This window comes from Rhinolophus sinicus, chromosome 16 (genome assembly GCF_057876585.1).
Source record: "Rhinolophus sinicus isolate RSI-liver-muscle chromosome 16, RSI-T2T, whole genome shotgun sequence".
NCBI classification, from domain to species: domain Eukaryota; kingdom Metazoa; phylum Chordata; class Mammalia; order Chiroptera; family Rhinolophidae; genus Rhinolophus; species Rhinolophus sinicus.
Genome location: NC_142516.1, coordinates 43,585,161 through 43,610,172, shown reverse-complemented (window position 1 = coordinate 43,610,172; position 25,012 = coordinate 43,585,161). Strand labels below are relative to the sequence as shown.

Here is a 25,012-nt window from a genome sequence, read left to right as displayed (position 1 = left end):
TGCAAGTAATTAGCGTGTCAAGGTGGCTGAATTGCTGAGCTGGCTCTAAAATGTACTATTTGCCTTCTGTTGTGGGGAAAAAAATCCAGACTAGCTGAGCTCTGCCTCTGTGGTCATTTCCAATCATTTTAATGAGTATAGCCTGCAGCCAGAATACACTGGGAGAAACTCCACTGCGCTCTCATCTTTCCCTCCCCCTTTTCTCACACACTCTCTAACACACACACAACCACTTAGGAAGTAGTTCAAGAAACTCGGCACATGATTGACTTAGCAGATCCAATACTCAAACAGAAAAACAAACAAACAAACAAACAAACAAAAAAAACCTTATTTGTCTTTCTTGGCCCCGTTTCAAAATAGAAGGTAAGAAGCAATCCACCATGGTGTGTGTGTTAACCTTCAGGGTCCTGGGCCATAGTAATAGTAACAACATACCCTTACATACATAATAACGTACATATATTATTTATGTTTACCTATAACATCTCATTTAATCTTGTGAGATCAATATTATTTTCATTTTATAAAGGAGAAGTAAAGGGCTGTATTCAATATCATAAAGCCAATATACAGCAAAGCTTGCATTTGAACTTGGGCCACATAGAAGTCTAAGTTATTCTAAGTTACTGCTGCTTCACCAAATGATACAAGTGGATGCAAATCTTGACTCAAACATTAACTTGATGTGTCAGTTATCTACTGCTGGGTAAAAATAACCTGCAATTTGAGCAGGGCTCAGCAGGGATGGCTTGTCTCTGCCCCATGTGGTGTTCACCGAGGCAACTTGACTGAGGGCAGGAAGATCCGTTGTCAAGTTGACTCACCTGGCTGGCGGTTTGTGCTGGTTGACAGCCCAGGGTTCAGCCAAGGCTCTGGGTTGGAGGCCTCGGTTCCTCTCCATATGAGCCTCTCCACAGACTGCTTGCACTTTCTCATAGCATAGGTGCTAGGTTTCAAAAGCTGGCATTTCAAGAGAACAAGGCTGAAATGCATAGCATTTTTCTGACTTCAGAGTTACATATTGTTACTGCCACCACACTCTATTGCTGGAGGCTGTCACAAAGTCCCACCTGGGTTCAAGGGTAGGAGACATGACTCTACTTCTTGGTTGGTGGGGGAGTGGTAGTTTCTAGAAAAGCATGTGGGATAGAAGATATTTTTGTGACTTTCTCTGAAAAATAAAATCTGCCACACTTGCTATGTGGCCTTGAGCTAACCTCTCTAGATGAAAGTTTCCTCATTTGTAAAATAAAGAGATGGACTAGAAATAATGAATTCCAAATTTGGAATTGCGTCAGCAGCATCAGAGAAGCTTACTGACTGTTCTGAGTCATAGGCATCATTTGAGGCCCATGGAATCTGAATCTCCCAGAAGGGAACCCAGTTCATTGTATTTTGAATTAAGTCTCATGTATAACTAGTCCATGGGCTGACATTTGGGAACCATTGGACCATATAATCTTCAACATCTCTGCTGTAAAAATGTGTTGACTCTAGTATAAAAGGCAGGGTACTTAACGCATCCAGCCCCCAAAAAGGGGCTGCCCTCCATTTTAGCCACCTTTAAAGTGTATTTTATCTTTAGTCCTTTACCTAAGTGCCAAGAGAGCTTTATTTCTAAAACAGGTATTTTTCATTTGGGAAGGAATCTTGAAGGATTTCTGTATGTGTGTGTCTATATGTGCCTGTGTGCATGTTTTAATGTTTTTGAAACTTCTTGACCTATCAAATGGTATTGCAAGGAGCAAATAAAATAATAAGGGGCCAAGAAAAGTGACTTCCACATTGTAGATACTCAATATATGGCATTTATAGTTTTTGACAGAAAAGCATTACTTCAATTAATATTTGCAAATCCCCTTCTATAGCCCTTATTCTAGGTGCCATATGAGGGAAACCAAAGAGAAATCAGCAGAACAAAAGAAGTAAAACATAGGCATAAATATAAAGTGGTAGCATAAGAAAGGCACCATGGGTACCTTTGGGTACACCACAAGTGTAGTCAAATTACCTGTATGATGCCTCCATGCAAATATGTGGCTTCTGAGTCACGCTGTCACTTTCCAAAACTCTATAGGATAAAAGCCCATTTCTCCAAAATGTGGCGAAATTGTGTAGCAATAAGTGTCCAGAGGGAAAAACAAAGGTAGTCAGGATGTCAATAAATGTCCAGAGGGAAAAACAAAGGTAGTAAACTAATTCATGCAGTAAATATTTATTAAGCACCTACTATGTGCCAGGGAATTTTCTAGGTCACGGAGATATAACCTGTTTACTACTGCATATATTATACATCGCTTTGTTTTTTTTCTTTTACTCATAGGTTGCTTAGAAGTGGTTTTAGTGAGAATGTGCCGTGCCTTCAATCCATTAAACAACACTGTTCTGTTTGAAGGAAAATATGGAGGAATGCAAATGTTCAAAGCCCTAGGTAAGTTTACGTTTGATGATGAAACAACTTTATTAGCTACCATTAGTTTCTCCACTCAGATTGAAATTGGTAAATGAAATTCCTTGGTTCTTTAGTGTGAATTAGTATCTCACTATTCAAGCCTCCAATATTTCATCTAACAGATCTTATACTTGTGCATCCAAATATGAAAGGAAGCAGAGGACCCTGGACCTGTTGAGACTGGCCATGCTTCATTTGGAAATCAATGAAGACTATTTCTAAAAGATCTGGGATACATTATAGATCATTTTTTATAGGGTCAGCTTCTCTTTTACCTTCTAGCTAACTACTTCACAAAGTATATTGTGTAGCTCACAGGTGGGCCATGGGGTGACTTCTTACATTTTTAATGTAAATTCATAATCATTAGTTAAGATGCTTAAAAGAGGAAGCTCCCTCACTTGCTTCTCACTCCGAGAAGTGACTTTCTCACTGTTAATTCATGAAGTTCTGGGAGCACAGATAGAGTGGATATAGACCTGCCCAAAATGATCCCCCAGACCATTCTTGTGGGAGAGCATGGACGGAGTCATTCTCTGGAAGTGTTGTGTATCGTTTACATCTAGTCATCAGCGCATGGCATGGAAGAAAAGAACGTCAGCAAAGATGGGGTGATGCCAGGAAAGGTTTTAACGATTGACAATGCCATTTGTTCCATATCCTGCCCATGGACATCAAAGAAGGCCACTGGCCTTTCACCTCTTGTGCTGTTAGTTGATATGGTAGCCAACAGCAAGTCCATCGGGGCTGGCAGTGTTTCCCTTCTGCAGTTGATATACATTCCTGTCATCTCCAAGGCTAGATTTTCAAGAAAGAAGGATAAACCTTGGCAAGTAACTTGGGTATATTTCCAGCTTCATAAAATAAACATTTACCAAGGATCAGTGTAGGGATGAAGCATTATTTTGCCAAAATTCCCAGTGGCTAAGCAACTGACCTACAAATCATTCATTTAGAAGGTAAAAATAAATGAATGCTTGCTCCTCAATCAAATTTCCAGGGAAGTTACCAAATTGAAAGATACCTCATCTCTGTTCTATAAGTTTTTAACATCTCAATTTGAGGCCCCTGGACACCCTACATTGCCAGGTTTAAGTGCCACAAAGACTGATAGCCTTTTGCCCCTTGTATCTAATGTTTTAGGTTTTCCATGAATGCTATCTTTATACAAAAGGATCCCCAAATCACTTATTTAATCTTTTTAATTGGAACTAATTTCAAACTTATACAATTAGATTCGGGTTATGTATTTCCAGTTGGATATTACGATGGGCACACACCATTTCCATCTGCCCCTCACTGGTAATGTTAACTTTCATTACCTGGTCAGGATGTTGCCTGCTTTCCTTATTCTATAATTACTACTAAATCACTTTTTATGGATAGAAACTTGGAAATATTTTGTCTATGTGCCTAGTATGCAAAACTTTAAATAACTTTGCGATTATGGGACTTTTCTTACTATTGCCCATTCTGTTCAAGTATTTTCACTTAATTTGCCTTCTTTTATAGGTTCTGATGACCTAGTGAATGAAGCATTTGACTTTGCAAAGAATTTGTGTTCCTTGCAGCTGACTGAGGAGGAGATTGCTTTGTTCTCATCTGCTGTTCTGATATCTCCAGGTAGGGAAGTCTGAGGTCTTTACCTGGTTTTTTTGTTTGTTTGTGTGTTTGTTTTTTAACCTGTTTTACTATCCTTCACATGGATTGTACCTACCTTAGCCAAGGTGCTCAAGAGAAAATTTAAAAGAAGTATATTTTCTTTAGCATACTTATGATGTTTTGGGACAATTCAAAGGAAAGTAGTAGCCTCAAGTTAATTTAAATGACCAATGTTGTTCCCACAACTAGAGTAGAGCATGTGGTAAGGGTCACTCTAGATTTGGATAAGCAAAATTATTCCTTAATAGGTAAATGAAAACTGATCATGGCCTGAGTTAAAACTGTGTTTTATTTTTATTTTAAAAATAAAACACTTAGGATATTGTATGTCAACTGCAATTGAACATTTTATTTAATTTTTTAAACATTATACTTCATATTTTTTAAGTGAAAATACCTTCGAGGCTTTGTAAATAATGTCTTATCAATAAGAGTTAAAAAGATAAATCTAATAAGTTTATGAAAAAATAAAACTAAAGTACAAATATCCAGTAAGGTGAGACTTAGTAGAAATACACTTGAATGAAAGATCCAGCATAGGATCTTTCTCCTGTTTAAATAGCTCTTTCATTGGCTTTTCCACCCAAATTAATGTCAGTGTACTCACTTCGTGCAAATGCTGGAAAACTCTAGCGTGGCAGTAGTATTCCAGTACAGGGTCTGTCACCGTTTACCTGTGTGACCTTAAACACTTGACCCCTCAGAGCCTCAGTTTCCTCATCTATAAAGTTAGAAAGCTGGGCTTCATAATAATAAAGACCTCGTCTAATTTTAAAATGCATTCAAAGAAGGTAATGCATTGACATTTATAGATCAAACAGAACAATAGCAATTGAAATTCTTTTTTTAAATATATGGCAGCTTGAAAATGTACAGAATTCTAATAAATACATTGTTCCTTCTTCAACCACAATGAGAATTCAGAGTCACTCACTCAGCTGTCTGTTCAGTTAGATTTTAGGTCAAGGGATAGCAGTGTTGTTGACAGTTCTCCACTGAAAGAGAGACACACTCCTGCTAATTTTTACTGTCAAGAGACTCATTCCTTCTATTACCCATTTATCTCTAGAGACTAGATCTCTTTTCTTATACCCTAACATATTTGTCAGTGAGTTGGAAGAAATCAGTCGTACCTATGATGGTACACTTTGACATGTCATTCTATATCTACCAATAATACCAGCTTCTACACTTTTTATCCATTAGGCTTTATTTATTCTTAAATCTTATGAAGATATTTTTCCATTGGCTTCTGTTTTTTTTACTACATACTTTATCAAAAATGGAAATTTGTTATCATTTGGAGTGTTATTGCTAACAGTTTATTTTGTGGCTCTGTCTAAATACCAAGCTGTACCATTATTTTTTTGTTTTTTAACCCTAAAAAGTTTCCCATGCCTGGAAGCACAAATATAATGGAAGAAGTGGCAAGAAATATTTACTTCTGGCAGCAACCAAATGCCAAATAATTTTCCTCCTACTATTTTCTCACTACATTTAATTGTTCCCATTGAGTATAGTTCAATAGCATGCTAGTTCTAAGCCTGTGGGTCTATGATGAGGGATATGATTTCACTCTGTTTCCTGCTTGCTCAAAGGAAGTGTTACAAAATTCATTGTCCTCTTTAGGTATGTTTGTAGTGAATCAGTAAATTCCTAGCAGCAAATATTTAACACGTGATATAGCAAACCTAAACAATCCTTAAAGATAACTGCCCCAGAAGGAAGGCAACCTTGTTCTTTAGGAGTCAGGAATCAACTGAACTATGAACCTTTTTCTAGAAAGGATGTGCTGGGGCCATCAAATTCTGCTCAATTTGGAAGCACAATAATTTGTCTTACTGTACCTAGTGGGAATCTTCCAGCCCGGGTAGCAGACCTACAATCAGAGGCTTTAGCTACTCCAAATACCTTGTCACCCTGGCCTAGTGCCATATTTAAAAAGGGAGGGAAGATAGATTTCCAGACTATGTAGGCTCCATCTCATGCCAGACCCCACCCTTCCCCTAGGTTCTTGCCATAATGACCACTGTCTATTCAGCTCCAGATAGTTTAGGGAAACGAGAGGGAGGGACACTTAATTTATTCTGATTGACAATTGTCAACTGAAGGCTTTTGTGCTCACTTACGTAAGGGTTTGCTTAACTGTTGGCTAGACTTGTTCTTGCCCCGTCTAGTATTACAGAATTGAGTTTCTCTCCTGACCTGAACTGTATTCAGAAGGATCATATCCAAGTTCTTTTCCATGAGTATTTGTTCAGCATTTGGAGACTCTAGGTGCCTCTTCACTGAAGCTCCGACCTAAGGCATTGATGTTGGGCTGAATTTTGTCACCATGGTGTAAAAAGCTTCTAGGAAGAAAGGAAGGAAGGAAGGAGGGAGGGAGGAAAGGGGTGAAGGAAGAGAGAGAGGGAGGTCAGAAAAAAGAAAGGAAAGGAGGAAGAGAGGAAGGGATGGAGGGCTTATCCTATCAACCATTTAAAAATTCAATACAGAAAAAAATGACTCAGGATTAAATTTTTAAAATTAATTCACGTTTGTGCTGTATAAATGATAACATAGCACATAAAAGCGAAGGGGATCCTGAATACCAAACATATTCCTGTACAATAGGGTCTGTTCACTTCTATAATTCTTTCTTCATAAATCATTAACTTCCACTTTGAAAGAAAATCTCAGCATACATGCAGAAATAGAGATATAAATTGTCACAGACAATAATAAACATGTAGGAGTTTATTTAACCATCACATCCTTACCTCCATTCTGATTTCCTTGGTCACTGTATTGTGCATTCCTGTCATCATGGCATTGTTTATAAAATATTTATGTTTTCTATAAATAATTGCATGTCTTCAGAAGAAATTTAGAACTAATTTGAAATGGCTCTGAAGCTCAGCACTTGTAGATGTAGGTGAAATAAAACAAAGCCATGCTCCCTTCCCTTCTTACCCATTCTTTTCCTTTGTCAGACCGAGCCTGGCTGATAGAACCAAGGAAGGTCCAGAAGCTTCAGGAAAAGATTTATTTTGCACTTCAACATGTGATTCAGAAGAATCACCTGGATGATGAGACTTTGGCAAAGGTAGGTCCTCAGACCCCAGACCTACTGTCACTGAAAGAGTACAATGAGCAAAAGAGGGCTGGCTGCATAAAGCAAGGGACAGTTCTCAGAGCAACAATTTATAAAAGTTACCAAAAGCACGTAAATTTTGAGGTGTACATTTTAAAAGAGAGACTATAAATTATAACCGATTGAGGGGAGAATGATGTTCTTAGGGAAGGATGACAGATCTGAACCCCAGATAGAGGAAAACAAATCAAAGGAACTGAAAAACAAAAAGCTTGAAACAAGGAATCAAGTCTTCAGAATTCATATGTGACAAAAGAGGAGACTCTGTGCCACTTTAGGAGTCATGTCTGGGCAAAAGTTAGGAGGTAGATTTGTATTCAAAATAAGGGAGAACTATAAAATGATGAAGATTGCTGAACAGAGGGGTAGAGCACCATGGGAAGTAGTGAGCTCCCTGTCATTGGTCATATTCTAACAGATACTGCTTGGTTTCCCCTGGGGCATATTGTAAATGATAGTCCTACCCAGAGTAGAAAATTAGACTGATTCCTTATAAATTTCCCTTCAATTCTAATCTCTTCACTCAAGATTTGCCCTGGGGTTCTTTCAAAATGTATCTCAGGGGCAAAAATGCAAGAAACGTGCCACCCATTTCTTGATTCAGCTTAATTAAGAATAGGGAAGTTTGGGTGGCAGGTTAGCTCAATTGGTTAGAGTGTGGTGCTAATAACACCAAGGTTGCCGGTTCGATCCCCATGTGGACCACTGTGAGCTGCGCCCTCCTTAAAAAAAAAAAAAAAAAAAAATAGTGATGTTTAAGAAGAGTACTGAGAAAAGTTGTTTACCAAAAAGAATGACAATAAAAAGAAGGAATTTCTAATAATTGGTATTTAGCATTATTTTAGATCTTAAATTATCTCTGAATATATACATCTGTCTCTGTAATTATTCTGTAGCATATATGCATAAATACATCCAGTTAATTAATGTGAAAGGGTGGCCTTCCTGCATTTGGGATCTTCCAAAGACTTTGGTCCCTATATTTACCACACTGAAATTAAGGGCTTGGTAAAATGCAGAGTTAGACAAAAGGTGTTGCTATTGTGCTTAGGGATATCATCTGCTTGTCAGAAAACCCTGGTTTCATCATCTGTAAAATGAAGATTATAATTTCTTACTCCTATATAAATAGGTGTATTTTGAAGTTCAAATGAGATCTATAGACTGCATAAATTCTAATGCACTGTGACATTGGGATCATTACTGTCCTAGGAGAGTAAAACTCTCACCCTTATCCCATTTTCTACCTCCTGGTGTCCTGGTGCTGGTGATCTGAGGCATTTGAGGTAGAAAAGAAAAAGAAATTGAAGAAGAAAATATATTTAATGGCAAGAAAAATAATTAAAACACCAACTATAGGTCAGCTTAATTCTCCTTTCTTTATCTTTACTGGGAAAAGTACACAATTCAGTTATTTTTTTAATTAAGCTTTTTTTTAGTATACTTGACATATAACATTATATTAGTTTCAGATGTATAACATTATAATTTAGTATTTGTGTATCTTGCAAAATGGTCACCACAATAAGTCTAGTTAACATTCATTCAGTAATTTTCTTATAGAAAGAAAATGTTGCAAAGCTGGGGACCAGAGAAAGCATTAGAAGGGGTAATTTCTTGTATAAAATTCATTGGAGCCAGATGACAAAGCACTGTTTCCACAGATCATGTGTGGATATTGGATTTTTGTGTGGACCCTTCTTTGTAAGTCATTATTTTAATAGGATGCTATTTGAAATAATATGGAAGAACCATGAAACAGAATGAGAGTTGGACTCTCATTTATCCCAGCTCTGAACTGTGTGGCTTTGGGTAAGTCACTCCATTTGTCCAAGTCTCAGGTTCATCAACTGTCACGTGCTGGGGTGGAGACGATAAGGCTCTCGAATTCCTGACTGCTAGAATAGTTTAAGGACAACGGCGCCATTGACGTAAAGGGACACCCTCTCATCAAACCCACACTGTTCACAAGGAATAAATGTTTTACAAGTATTTAAATCCAAGAAAAACTATTCTACCCTGCCACAGATTCTTCTCATCTTTGAGGAAATGCCCCTTCTGCCTTCACGGAGCTCTTCTGTCTCCACATACCTCTGAAATAGTGATGACCATTCTTAATACATGATACTTATAGACTTCTCAAGGAGTCTGGCAAATGTAATGAAACCTGTCTCCAGGAAAATGCACACATACCCAACTATTGTATCGAAAGCAAGGGGTCAGGTTAAATCCCCAGTAGGTGAGGTAGATCTGTCCTCTGTGTACTGTACAAAGACTATTTATACTGCCAACCAGTTTGACCCTGAACAGGTGTAACAAACATCAGGTGAGAGGGGCAGGCCTCAGACACAGTCATTGGACCTGGTGCTGAAAGAATAGTCTCCAACACACTTCCTACATGCTCACCTTCTTAAATTAAAGTTCAAGTAGCTGCACCTTATATTTTGACCAAACTTGGACCAAGGGAGGGTTTGAAAATTCAGGAATTCTGTTTCCATTAACTAGAAGGTTTCAATCCCTATATATTAATCAGTTTGTTTGTTTGTTAGTTTGGGGGGAAAAACAACATGCTATTAAAGAATCTAGTTTTCCTTTTCTTGTTAGCATAATGATAACATGTAGCTTATTTATAATAAACCATCAGAACCACTTCCTCACTGAGTGACCCTGGAAAAGTTACTTAACCTCTCTGTGCCTCAGCTTCCTCATTTGTAAAACGTGACTAAAGATAGTATCAATCGCCTACGGATATTTTGAGGACTAAATGAGATCAAATATAAGCAAGATGCACGGTTTACAATAGGTAGTATGTAAGTGCTATTGGCGTAGTTGTTGTAGACAGAAGAAATTTTATTTCAGCAGATAAATGTTTATCCAAGACATGGTAGATTTGAGTTAATCACCAATGTATAAAAGCTATTTCAAAAGATGGAAGTCGGGGGAGGTGTTGAAGAGGTGGAGTATGACATTCTAAGTAATGGGGGAAATGATATTGAGGTAAGAAAGTATAAGGTATATTCAAGCTATGAATAATAGATTTGGCTGGATCCTGAATTTGAGAAGCCAGATGACACTGGTCACTTTCACTAAAGCTCATGGAAAAAAATAATATATATAAAATACATACATATTTTTAAGCCCCATCTGACTAGGGCAGGCAGCCCATCTGTTCTCTGGGCTTTACTTTTCTTGTCTGGGAAATGAGTAGGTTGGACTGGATGGCCATTAAAGTCCCTTCAGCATAATATTCTTTGACTCAAAAAAGAGAAAAACAAAGGTTTCCTCTTAACATATTCTTTTGCCCTCCAGTGCTCAGTCCAGTGTGATAGTTTTAAGGACTCTTCAGATAGTTTTAAGGACTCTTATTATTTCTTTACAATGAGTGAAGAAACAGACCCCTTTCACCGTCTTGTAGATTCAAATTGGTACTCTGCGTTCTGTGTTTAGTCTAGGATGATATTCCAGCCCAAAGCTGAAAAGTATACTATGTTTATAAAGCCTGTGTCCAGGGTCAACATTCCCATCAGGCTTTCAAGTAGGGCTCTGTCACCTGGAGCTTTGGGTGCTGTGATGACTCACTCTGAGATGTGTACTTCTGGGGTGAGGACCACTGTGGGGATTTGGAAACTGTGATGTTCTTTCTCCACTTGGTTGAGATTAGCATGACCACTGATGTGGGAGGGGAAAAGGTGGCAGATAAAACAGTGAATGTTTGAACGATAAAGGCTTGTGACAATTCTGTTCTCTGGCCTGTGGGCTTCCTTATTACAAGTCACTAAATCTGCGGTTATTGTTGCCTGCCCAGAGGGGCAGAGAGTGGAAAGAAAAAGGGCCCACCCAGCTGTGGCTAGGCTGAGGCAGAGCACTCATGGCCAAGGACAAAGCATGGGTCTGCATGTCTTGCTCACATTCTGCCTGCAGGTGTCCATTTCCTGCCCTTTCTTAAGTGCAGCCTGTGGCAGGACCATAGCTGGAGCTTTCTTTGACATAGTCTTCTCCGGTCCAGCCCCTCCTGCTGTGTCTCCTGGATAGTTAAGAGTCGTAGGATATTGTTAAGTAGCATATTTATTTTTCCCAGCACTCCTGCAAATACATGCAGTATTCCTGGAGGTATGTTCTTGCCCAAAGCTGTACTGAGAAGTTTAAAACTAGCAAACTTCATAAAAACACACATATATCCAATGGGAAGGCAGGAAGAAGTCCTCGTATAACTCAGACCACAAAGCCCACTGACCTCACCATATGCAGAGACTAAAGGGAGAGTCATTTTTATATTGCCACAACTAGAACACTTCAGTGAGTGCCATGCCTTCAATTCACTTCTCAGAACAGTTTTCAGATGCTGATGCCTTGCCATGTGCTATAGATATTTCCTTTCCAGGAATCATTGGCTACACCACCCATGGGTGTTTTTAGACCCAGTTCTATGCTGATAAACCCCTTCTAATTCTTCCAGGATGTGGAGCAGTCTATGTGGAATTCTTTTGTGGAAGCTCAGAATCTCTGTCGGTCATCCCTTTTCTCCTATTCCTGGCTGGCCAGAAAGTTCTTACCTGGCCCCCACTGGGCTTTCTTTTCTATTATTATAGAAAATGTGATTCATTCAAGGAAAAAAAATAATAATACCATTATTATTCGCTTTTTCTATTATTAAAAAGTCAGTCTTTTAAAGCCCTTGCTGCCCATAAAGATACCCCACCGCATCTCTTCTTCCATAGGAATTAGCTTAAAGTTATGTCATGTTCATGAAAGTGCAATGGAGACCTTAGGGTTGCTATGAGAAGAGAATGCCCTGGCCAAGAAGAATGACTGCACCATGTGGTGACACATCTGTTCTTTTGAGGTTCATCTCCCCCTCAGATCTGGAAGGCTCCAGCCTTCCCAGGAAGAATTGTGATAAGTTAATCTGAGAGAGGTACAAGTCAACAGGTTTACTAACCTCTTAATTCCTAAGTGCATTTCTAGCATAACAATAACAAAACTGTATCATTAACATAGAGACAGAAGTTTGTCTTTCTGTTATAACAGTACCGAGTTACTAAATAAAAGCTTAAAAGTGAATGGACAAGTGAAATGGATATATTCAGCCTCACTTGTTGTGCCCTGGTTTTATCAGTGCTTCTGAAGTTTCTCCCAGTTTGATCAAACCACTGTTGGTTTCCTGCGACAGGTTGGAGGTTACCTTGATGGCCTGGAAGCCCATATGAACAAGATCACTAGTTTTACCTTCTGCATCTTCCATTTTTCCAACCTCAAATGTACTAGTTGTAAAATTGTGGATTTTCTAATAAAAGTACCCTCTAGAAAGAGGCATGGGATTCTTATCTCTTCTCAAACAGCTGCTTTTTCTTCTTGTAGACCCCTGTAGGTATAAGCTAAAGCTTCCCTCTTATAAAAAATGCTCGTATAAGAAAGAGATGAGCGTGAAAATGCCTTTTTATAGACCCTCTGTCTCGTCCCGCTATGGGGATTATTTAAACAGGAAGAAATTTCATGATGATTTGAAATTGACTACCTCCTCCATCTCCAAGTGCTTCTGGATCACCTCCCCAGCTGTTTAAAAGTTGTTGAACCATTAACTACTGTTGAGGCTGCGCTGAGCTCCCTTTGAAATGGGGGTCCCCCAGCTGTAGTACATAATATTAATGAGCAATAAGTGACTGCCTGCTGCTTCCTCCACCAGGCCCTTCTGGGCTCTGACAAGTGCTACTGCTGCCTCTGCATGGCCTCCTGGCCCACCGTGCCTCCAGACGATGGATGCCCCTGTCAGCACTTCTATTTCCACAGCTGATTGAATGCCTTTAAATCAGCCTCTTCCAAGAGTACAGAGATTGAGGAAGCTCTTTGCCTTTCTCAGTGCTCTTTGTTCAGATGGTCCCAGTGCTCTTAAATACAAAGCGATTCTCACCATTCAGTCCATTCTACACATGAGCAACAGGGATGGGATCCAAATCCCACAGCAGAGGAAAAACAAGGTCCTGAACGAGATGCCTCTTAAACCCAGTTTTAGGCAGGAAAGAAGCAAGAGTCCATATTCCCTTTCCAAACCTGAACACATGGTTAAATTGTTCCAGTGCAACTGAGCAACTGTAGAAGGGTTTCAGTCCTCGCATACAGTTAATTTTCCACACCACCCCTTCTCTAGAGGAGCAGAAACATGCTTTAAGAATTGTAGTACCTAGGATTCTACTTTATGGGTCACAGTTTATTAAATCAGTTACTTACTTTAATTGCTATAAGAAAATGAAAATCAATATGATGTTGCTTTTTCATTTTAATAAAAGTAAATGGTTGATTTTGTATTCACACATGATCTACAGAGATTCAATTTTTGGTGGTTTCTTGCCCTATGTTTCATTTGGCTAAACCAGCGTGGCCTTGACTATGTATTTCTCTCCTTGAGGGAAGCATTATGTGGGAATGGAAGCATGACACCTAACGCGTATATTGCCACTATGTACCAGGCACTGATATAGACAATTTATGTTGGCTTATTTAACCCTCACAAGAACCCTCTCAGATAGGAACTACCATAATTGCCATCTGACAGATAAGAAAGCTGAGAGGTTAAGTGACTTGCCCAAGATCACACAGCTATAAATAGCAGATCCAGGATTCAAACCCAGGCAATTTCACAGCCTATATATATAAATTTTTTATCACTAGGCTAATCCTCTCTACATACGTAGTATTTGTGTGTCCTAGGGAACTCAGGAATTTCATTACTTGTCCCTCACACAGCTAATAGAACTAAGGACATGGAACCTTCCCTTTCTAGCTATAACTTCCTTGTCTGCCTCCTGAAAAGGAGTTAACTTTACTCTCAGCTACTAGGACTGTTTCAAATATGATGAAGAATTCACTTCTCAATTTTGAAAACCAGCTGTAAATTCGTAAGATGTGAACCTCTGGAACAGGGTTTCTCAAACTTTATTTCATGGATCCACTACATCAGTATCTGCAAAGGATGATTGTTTCAAATATGGAGGCTGAGCTCCACCTACACTTACTGAAACAGAATCCCTAGGAGTAGAGCCCAGTTATCTGCCTTTGTAGGAAGCACCCCGTGATTCTTACGCACACTGAAGATTGACACACATTCTGGAGTTGCATGTGGAAGTTTCAGGAGCTCTGCACCTCATCAATTCAACTGCAGATAATTAGAGAAAGCTTTCAAAGCCTCTCTGCATTCAATAGCTATTTCGGGGAGAATTGAAATGTGTAAGAAGTGTTCTGAAGTTGTTGTAGTCCCCTTCTGTGTGACCCAGCTGGTTAAGAGAGCTTGAGTAATTTCCCAAGGAACACGAGCTAAGTGGATACTTTAACGTTCTTTACCTATGACAATATAGAAAAGACACAGTTTTCCACCCTGGACCCAAAGAGAATCTTTCACAAGAGGATTCTGATCATCTTTCCTTTTTGCTTAAAAGCCTTAGAAAGACCTTAACGTAGTAGACTGAGACCTTGTATAATCTGGCCACGTCCACCTCTTCCAGCTTTATCCTTGAACATGCTCACCCACTGCTCCAGTGCTTTAGTTCTTCTGGTGCCTCAAGCACCACGGATTCTTTGCATGGGATCCTGGGACATATTATGCAACCCCTGCCCCAGCATCTAGTAGTTGGCTCTCACCCTTCCTTCAGAGCCCAGCCCCAATGGCACTTTCTCAGGTAAGCCTTCCCTGACCTGCCAGAAGTCAGAATGTCCTGTTATCTACCACCTCTCCTAGCCCCATTTCTCTATAGCACTCACCACAGTTTTTCAGTCTGGTAACTTCATTCACATCTGCCTTCCCAAGTAGATTTTCAGCAAGAACCATCCTGTTTGTGCCTTCCGGTGTGTAGCAGAGTGCCTACTACAAGTTTAAGTCACTCGTAATGTTGAACAGAAAGTCTTCACTCTCAGTCTAAAATTTAATAGCCATTCTATAGACAAAGATCCCACATTTTTTATTTCTAGTTCTATCAGTAAATAGTAGAAATGGAAAGTCTGAACACCAAACTTCTTTATTTGTTCTAAATTCCTTTAATGAAAATGTCAATAACTCTAATCCTAATGCTAATTTTAAATTGCTCGTAGTATGGCTATATAGTCATCAGTTGTTAAAAGGAAAGTTAATGAAAGAGTGGAACTTTCTGATTTTGAAAAACCGCAAAGTAACTAATTATCTGTTTCCTCTTTTACTTCCAAAGCTGAAGTGTTTTCTTATTAAATAGGGTTGGGAGCACAGTGAACCTAATTGGTGATTAGATGGGTTTTATTAAATTTTATGTTATCACTTTCAAGTGGACCTTTGGTCAGTTATGTGAACTATCAAGCTTATCTTTTGTAAAACTATTCTCTATATGAGACCATATTCCCACAGTAATTGGATCACAATGACATTTGGGTTTAAGCTAATTTTGACACTGATGGATTCTAAGTGTCCCTAAATTATAAGTATGTTAAAAAGCTAGATTTATTCGTCTCCTAAAACCTATATAGCATTCAGCAAACTGGACATTTTCAATTATTATAAAACACTGTCTTCAGTATTTTAACTCAAAATTACATCCTACATGATACATATATATCAAAACCTAGCAGTTATAGGTGCATATTCTCCCACAAGTTTTTAAAACACCTCCCTAAGGGAGCTAAGTGCCAGTGACCTCCCAGATTTTATGTTGATTAAATATGTTTCATTTTGTGCATTACAGCAGAAAAGGATTAGAGAGATAACACGCAGGCTAGTGAGCTTGACAGCAAAGCATTCCAGATAATTATTAATTATACTTCATACAGTTTAGACTATACCTTCCTAAGCCTAAAAATTTAATATTCACATCATGAAAAATTCGTAGGAAATAATAGATGATAATATTATCTAACAGTTGTGTTTCATGCTTGCAGTATTTTTAACACTTTTGTATGAATTACCTCACTCAGTCCACACAACAGCCCAATGATGTAGGTACTGTGACTAAGCCCCTTTTGCAAATGAGAAAACTGAAACATAGTGTATGTCACAGCCACGCAGCCACTTAGCCATTTTGGAACCAGAATTCCAACTCAGTCAGCCTGCCTGCCGAGCACCCACTCCTGACGATTAAACTAGACTACCTCCCATACATACTTTATTTAAGAACAATGAATCAGGAGGCTTGGTCTGGCTTTCTTTCTCTTTATTTTCCCTTTAGAGGATGGTGGGGGGGTGGGGGGGTGCAGGTGAGCATTTTGTTTTGTTTTGTTTTGTTTTGTTCTAAAGGAAAAGCTGAAAGTGAGCCTTCTTTCTTTCTGAACATCTTTTTCCAAAGCCATTTCCCTTCATCTGGGGCCAGGAAGGACACTGATTCAGAAGACAGAGCACTAATGAGCTTCCTCCTTTGTCTCCTTCCCTGTCCCTCCATTCTGCAGTTAATAGCCAAGATACCAACCATCACGGCAGTTTGCAACTTGCACGGGGAGAAGCTGCAGGTATTTAAGCAATCGCATCCAGACATAGTGAATACACTCTTTCCTCCGTTATACAAGGAGCTCTTTAATCCTGACTGTGCCACCGTCTGCAAATGAAGGCGACGACAGAACTGTCTCATAGTCATGGAATGCATCACCATTAAGACAAAAGCAATGTGCTCATGAAGACTTAAGGAAAATGTCACTACTGCAACATTAGGAATGTCCTGCACTTAATAGAATTATTTTTCACCGCTACAGTTTGAAGAATGTAAATATGCACCTGAGTGGGGCTCTTTTGTTTGTTTGTTTTTGAAACGACCATAAATATACAAATATAGGACACTGGGTGTTATCTTTTTTTTTTTTTAATTTTATTCGGGTATGTTTTGGGAGACAACTGTTTATAGAATTTTATTGTAGATATATACGAGAACAGAGCGGTACTTTACATGATTACTTTTCCTGTTGATTATTCAAATATAATTTAAGAAAATTCCACTTACTAGGCTTACCTATTTCTATGTTTTTAGGTAGTTGATGCATGTATAAATTTGTAGCTATCTTGGAAAGCACTGTGCATGTATGTAATAAGTATATAATATCTGAGAATATTATATATGACGATTACTTATACATGTACATGCACTGTGGTTTAAAATACCATACCTACTAGCAAAGGAGGTTCAGTCAGGCTCTCTTGATTATTTACCTTCTGTGTTATATGTTACTTTTATGTTAGACAATCAGGATTTTGTTTGCCCAGCCAGAGTTGTCATTTGTAGTCAATGGTGGGACAGTACCAATTCAGAAATAAGTCTACAAAGGAATAATTATAATGCACGGCCTCTGTATAAAAACTTTTTTTTTTTTTTTTTTTTTTGTAATCAATGACATCAAAGCCTTGTCAAGATGGTACATACTGGGGGGAAAAATATAAATATTTGGAGCCATTTTCCTGTTTTAAGAATTAGGCCACAGATAATAAATAATATTGTAGAGTCCAGAACTTTTTTGACCAAACAATAGACATTTCCTGTTTTTCACCAGGACATATCAAACACTTTTGCTTTGGATTTCAGGTTGTGAAAGAAACTTGCTTTTGGTGCTTATTGTGTCTTCAACAGAGAAATACAGTCTGTAGATTACGACCACCAGCAATTTTTTCTAATAAAATTAAAGAGTAAATCAGAACCCAGGGTCCTAATGCCATTTCATGTAAACATTTCCTCTCTAACCATATTTATTTTTTTGGCAAAGAGGAGGTAAGGTAGAAGGAATATACAAAGTAAAGTAGTGGTTCTTTATATTCATGCTCTTTAATAAGTTTGTTAGAAAAAATCAGCAATAAAGGGGGAGGCAGAACTTTATATCTCCTTCTAGTCGGGAGCCTCTAAATTTTTTAAACTCCAAAATGCTATATTATAAAAATACAGCAAAAACTTGACAGATTAGAAAAAAATGATCTGAGTTATTCTAGGGAACTAATACACCCCAAAGCCAAAACTATTTCCTATGCAGTTTGAAATCACATTATCCATCTAGGCTAGGATTGTTTTTTAGCAACTTTTAAAAGTACAGAATGCAAGAGGTGAAATCACGATTAGAGAATTTAGACTTTCTAGTACAAGTTGTCACTTCTCCACCTGCTTTTCCATCAAATTGATCATCAGAAAAGCATAAATCCCAAGGAATTTGTTCTGCCTGTGTTCTGGAGGCCTTACACCTTTGGTCTTATCTGATCCAAAATAAGATGCATAAAAAAGAAGCCAGAGGAGAGCTTTGTATATAAGACAATGAAAATTATGATCTCCTGTAAGTGTAGTCCAGCCACCAACTCATGAAGACTTGCCCTTTTCTCCTTGTCAAACACACACACACGCACATCTGCTTTGTAAAGTTTCCATCAGTGGAAGCTTTGATCTTTTTGTAATCTCTTATGCTCTCCTGAAGTTACATAGTTGACAGCCATCTATCTCCATGATGCCACAGAGCTCCTCATTGATGATTAAACAGTAGTGCTAGTCTTTTCTTTTAGAAAACAGCATTACCCCATCTCATGATTGATGCATTCCAAATCAGTGGGGAAAACCAAAAAGGCTTTAAAATAATGAATCTCTTTCTCAACTACTGTTATATTCAATTAATTTAACTACATTGAACCAAATTACCTTCAGTGTCTAAGAAGACAGCTGTAGACTGCTTATTATGCTGCTACAGGGACTCAATTCTTTTTGGTGTAAATGTCACTCCTGCTAGCTCTTTGTATAAAGAATTAATTCCAAGAGTCATATTTCCTTCTAATGGAAAGATTACTTTACTGATTGCTAGGAAAACAGGGTAATGGAAGGCACTCAATTAAACCTAGCCGTTTCCAAATGCAATGTATGTTTTATGATTGGCTTGTGATAGGCGATGTTTAATGTGTCTACTTGGTGTTTCCCTTTGAGCTTTGAACTTATGTCAAACTTTGTTTTCACTGTTCTGTTGGCCTAGTGTTTTCCATTGTCAGCCTGTAATTCTTGCTCAGTTGCAAAGGGAATCATTTGTTTCCTCCAATTTACCTTAGAGGATTTAAATTGGCTCAATTGATAAAGTAGCTGAGAATTTTTTCCTCCCTTTTCCCATGGGTGATGTAGGAAAAAGATTGTTCCCCACATTTGCCTCAGGAGGTACTGGATTTGAATTTGTGTCATTTCCACTAGCGCAAGTGCTTAATTGGGATGGCATGAACCTTTTGAAGCAAGGGTACAGGAAACAGTGAGCGACGAAACCAAAACAAAACAGGGAAACCAGTACACGTTCAGCTCACTTCAGTTGAGAAAAGAGATTTCCATTTTTCATCACAGTTGCCAAATCAGTCCCTTAAAAAGAGAACCAAGTCACAGTTTCAAGGGTAACAATGCACCTTTAAAAGCTGTCCTTGGAACATCTCCTGTGACTTCATCTCAAGGTATTTTGAAATGTTGGTACGGACAACTTTTTTTTTAACACATGCAATCTTTGTCCCCTTCCACATGAACACTCACAAATGTTCATAACACATTCATGATAAAGTGTGCACTGGAAGAAAGAACCCATGATCTGTACTTTTCATGCTTCGTAAATGACAATCACTGCTTGATGCAGATGTTGCACTGTACCCTCTCAGGGATGTTTCACTGGAAAAAAAAAAGGTACATCAAGAAGGAAAAAAAAAAAAAAACAGGAAAATGACAACAAAATGTAAATGACATACATTAAGTAGCCAATAAGAGAACCTCTCTGACAAGGCTTTCAGACCAATGAGCAGTAACTTCATGTTGTAAACTGAATTTACTTTTACTATTTAGACTAGCTGACAAGTTGTTCACAAGTCAGGACAACTCAGTCTCATTTTCTAAAATCCGCTAAGAGCCAAATAATCCAGCTGCTCCATTTGTAGGAATATATCTCTCCCAGTGAACCCAAGCTTCCTTTACAAATCCTGAGCAAGGAAAATACAGAAAGCTCAGTGGCATTAGATAAACCTGACAAGGGAGATGAAGCTGTACCTGTGGTCTGTAAAAGCAAAGGCAAATTTTAGAAGGAATATAGCAGGAAAAGGGATTCCAAATCCAGTTTAACATCTCACACAGACCCCTACTGTCTGTCCATCGGGTCATCTTTGTGTCCCTTTTTCTGCAACTCTTTTGTCCCCCAAAGACTCCAAGCTGAGGGTGGAGATGTACTCTACAAATATACCCTTTCTGGATTTCCCTTGTTTTAATACTGTCTTCAAGGCACTGATTAGGTAAAAACAGAGAACATAATGGTCTCTTGGGTAATTAGACTGCTTTGATCGAATCTAAAAGACCCCAAATCGTAGTGAGCTCTGAATATTAATAAGAGGTGCCAAGGAGGCATCAGTACATTTTCTATCATAGCTGCCTTGTTCAACACATAACTTCACAGCAGTCAAGCTAAACTGTTTGTAGAAAATCATGCACATGGATAGTCAACACACGCTCACTCTACACTCCTACGTGTACCAGGCTTAAATGCAAAAACAATTCTTGTGTCCCAAGGACAACCTAAAATTCAACCCGTTTTTTGTTTTGTTTTTCAAAAGTGTCAGAGGCAAATGATGTCAGTTTTGTTCCATGTTCTTTGTTTTCATTTATTATAGAAGCAAGAAAAATTCTATGGCTATTGGAAATTAGAAGAAATAATTTTTTTTCCTGAATCGTTTTTCTCTATAAACTTGTTTCCAAGTTAGTACAACTGACAATAAATTCAGGCAAAGGTATCTGTGTCCTGACAGAACCACCATTGACTAGAACAGCAATAATTTTAAAGTGTGCATTATTAGTGAAATTTTGCACAAAGTCTTCTGTATAAAGAAGAAAAAGCCCACCATCTGCTTTAGATGAAGTGGTATTTGATTTTCTATCTCTAACTGCTAGTAAAAGCAGCAACCGAACATGGGGGTCTCTAGACAAGAGTTGACAAACATTTTAGGGTGGGGGGCAGACCAGGGGCTGTCTCAGGACCAGAGGTACATATTCATTTAAAGCAAGGGTTAAAAATCAAAAAGCTGAAAAGGGCCAGGGAGTTGATGCAAATGAGTGAAGCAGTCCAAGTGGAGAGCTGGCAAGGAAATGCCCCGTCTGAAAAGGGCCATCCAACAGTCCGCTAAAGCTGAAGAGTGGCTAAAGCTTCTGAATCTCATAAAATCTCTTGACTTGTAAATGATGTCAGTTGGTTCAAAGCTTTAGTGCAGCCCAAACAAATACATCTCTGAGCAGAAGACGGCTCACAATTTGCAACCTCTGGTTTAAAGCAAAGTCGAATTAAGGGGCCTGTTTGGCTGGAGAAGTCTGACCAGATACAACTCTGAATGATATTAGAGTTGGGGTAGGTGTGGGGGAGTGGAAATCTTGCCCTTCTGATATTCAATTTGGTCTCCATATTTGACTATCACTACTAGAGGACACAGTAAGAGGTCAGCAGACAGTCTAAAAATGAAAACGATTCAATTTAATGATGACGTTTAAAAGACATTTCTATTTGTCTTGCTCAAACTCCTAGCTTCCTAGAGTCAGGTGGCTAGATTTCTTGCCACCTTTTTCCGAAAGTCAAATGCATGATTTTATGCTTTCAAGTCTCAACGTGTTTCTTTCAGGGTGTGGCTTCAATATCTGCGACTAGTTTTTATTTTCCCTTGGTTGTATCTAAAGAAGTTATTCTAGAGTCATGATAATGTAGTCCTCCATTGACCTGAAGTGTGGGACCATGGATTCCTATGCAGCAGATGGGGGTTGTCTGTTTGTGCACTTTTTTCCTAAGCTGCTGAATGTCCTCCAAAGTGAATTGGCCATAGTGATCTTAGCGTCCTGCATGACCTCCAGTGGATCAGAAAAAGCAGCTCAGTGATTGTTCTCATGTCCAGAAATAAAGCACAAGGTTACCAGAATTGAATTAACCCAGTTGAGGGAAGTGTGGGGCAACTGCACCCCGCTGGGCAGCATGATCCTTACATTAACCCCTACCCTCTGGCAGTGGCTGATGGAGAGCATTTGCGTGCCTCTGTCACGGCCACATGTGGACACGCTAGGTATGTCTGAAAAGCTACAGATCCCACATCCACGCACAGTACCGTCTGCTTCATCTAATTAACACATATGTGTACAAGAATGAAAACCACATCCACAGAAAACCGAGTATGTATTGTAGAAATGTAGAGGAAAAATAAAAATATTTTTTCAAATGTAATTACTTTTAATATATGCTTGTGGAAGGTCTAATACGATGTATGCTGTCTCTGTAATTTTTGTTGTAAATAACTGGAGACAGTGAATACACTGATTTTTCTATGTCTCTGTTTAAGCATAAGACTTTGTAACAATTTTTTTAGATGGGGGAAAACCAACAAAGAGCAAATATGTACTTGCTTCCTTTCTGCGTGTATTGTACTTCTCAGAAACTGGTTGTAACAGTTTAAGCATTTTGACGGGTCATTGGTGTTAAGTGTATGCTTCTTTGTGTAATACAGCTGAGAAAGGGACAGGGCTGTCAATTAAATCTGCTCCAAAGAGTTTGTATTGAAGATTGGCCTAAGACCTGCAAACTTTACCTGAACTAGACAATACGAAAAAGGAAAGTTAAAAAAAAAAAAAGAGAGAGAGAAATGTTGCCTGAGTAAGTCATCTTTCCTTGTAACAATGGCTTTGTCTAAATCCTCTCTGCATGAAATAGCTTAAGGAAAACAAACTCTGCTTTCTGATGAACAAAATATTTTTGTACACCTTTATTTCTTATTAATAACTGAGGTCAGACTACTCATTCGCTGAAGCCATAACTGACCTTCACCAAATAAATGCTGTAAAGAACCTGGGGGAGGGTCGAGGAGAGACTGAGAGGGAGGAAAATCGAAGGTGTCATGAGCTGTAACAACACAGGCAGGAGCAAGTCTGATGAAACTGATGCTTTTCCTGCATCCCAAATATGACTTTAAAAGGCTAGTATTTTATGATGATCAATTTATAATAATAATAATAAAAGATATTTAGATTTAAATGAGACTTTCCAGTATTTTTGAAATCCCTGACAGTGCTTCCTTGCTTTTAGGATTGAGAGAAATGATTTTCGTATACTTCCAGCTTTCAGAGATTTAATGTTTTTACCTTAGCTGCAGCCTACAAGTGTAAAGTGAAGAGCGACGCTGAGTCCTCCAGTGGTTGAGACCATGGACTGTCTGGGGCTTGGCTGTACCTACCAGCCATGCCTGCATCCTGAGGGCCCGCGTGTGAGTGTGCAGTTGGCATCTATAACTAGCATGCACATCATTGTTGGAAACGCACAGAAGTTGCATTGCGAAAAGTATGTAAAATAAAAGTATTCACTCTAAAAAGCATAACAATTATACTTTTTTTTAAAAAAATAATGCCTTCTATAGTCACCATTGATTTTCCTGGAGCTTAATTACATTATCACCATGCATTATGATTGCCCTGTAGAGGCAAAAGGCAAACTACAAATAAACCCAGTGACATCTATAGTTTTAAAATCTACCATTTTCTGATCTCTCTCTCCTTGTTTAATATATAAACCCTAATTTCTGTGTATGTGAGTAAAACTGCAGCCTGAGTCATTTAGGAAGTAAGCATTGAGGTTTTTGGGTTTTTTTAATTATAAATATACTAGAATAAAACAGCACTCCCTAACAATTAAAAAAAAGAGTTTTATATTACTTTAGAATGTAATAGGTTTTTGTCCTTATTTTATGTCCTGTAAATTATTAGTTGAATACTGTTAGCGTTCCCTGATAATGCACACATGATTTCTGAATGTTTTCTGTAAATGACAATCAATGTTTATGAAGTTCCCTCCTTTAATGCTGAACAAAATTAAAAGAAGAAAAAAAAAAATCCTGCCTAATTGTTTTCTTTTCCCCCTCAGGGAACAAGGAGGGGATGAAAAAGATAGGTAGATTTGGCTTTGAAATACATTATCCCATGGGTTCTTACTTATACAGTTGCCCCTTTTCCAGTAAATAATGGGATTTCTTTTTTGTCCTCATGGACCTGGCCTGAGTTAGAAATGCTCATTGAGAAAAGAACCCGACTTCATGCTAGCTCACCAAGTTCCAATTAAAATGAGAGCAACATCTTCCAAAGATAATAGCTCTCCTTTTCTAGAGCTTTCATAAAAGGAAGCACCAGCTAGCAGATCCATAGCAACTCTTCTGCAAACACTTAGCTAAAATAAGTTGCAGCAGGTTTGAAATGGGTGTGACAACCCCTGCATCTGATGAAAACTTGCAGGTAATAATTAATTATTAAATCTCTAGGTCTGATTTTTTTTTTTTAACGAAGCATTACCGAGCAGTTCCACCACCAAAATCAATGCTCACCAGCATATGAATGTTCTGAATCTTATTTAAACCTGTAGTAGGAAACAATTAAGGAAAATCACAGAATCACAGTGATGTTGATACAAAGGCAGAACTAAGAGAGATCGAAGATTTTTCAGGTGCTTGGAAGTTGTTGTAGGTTGGGGTCCCTAGAGATGAAATGAATAGAGTGTAAAGCAAAATTAAACAGATTTTAAAACTGAAAGCACTAACCCATATGACAGGATGAGCCTCAGAAACCTTACCCTTCTGTAAAGTTTTTCCCAACTTCAGTCTTTGGAAACTGTGCAACACAGTATGTTTCGAGCAACATCTCTACTCCAGACATCCAGATCTCATGTGGCCCTTTTCAGAGAAATGTGCTGATCTTTCTGTGAAAGCACTCTTAATGTTCCTTGGTTTCTAATTGGGTCTCCAAATCACCAGTAAGAGGCAGGAAATATGTTATCACCAC

The 25,012-nt window shown here is 38.4% G+C and overlaps 1 protein-coding gene across 1 annotated transcript in view; it reads left to right on the top strand.

Annotated features, from left to right (window-relative positions):
* RORB (RAR related orphan receptor B) overlaps window positions 1–19,897 on the top strand; it is a 183,323-nt gene extending 163,426 nt beyond the window's left edge. The window contains exons 7-10 of the mRNA XM_019736709.3: window positions 2,327–2,434; window positions 3,968–4,078; window positions 7,090–7,202; window positions 16,647–19,897. Coding sequence (XP_019592268.1) covers window positions 2,327–2,434; window positions 3,968–4,078; window positions 7,090–7,202; window positions 16,647–16,802 — 488 coding nt within the window. The 3' untranslated portion in view covers window positions 16,803–19,897. The remainder of the gene's footprint in view (window positions 1–2,326; window positions 2,435–3,967; window positions 4,079–7,089; window positions 7,203–16,646) is intronic.
* The last annotated feature ends 5,115 nt before the right edge of the window (window positions 19,898–25,012 follow it).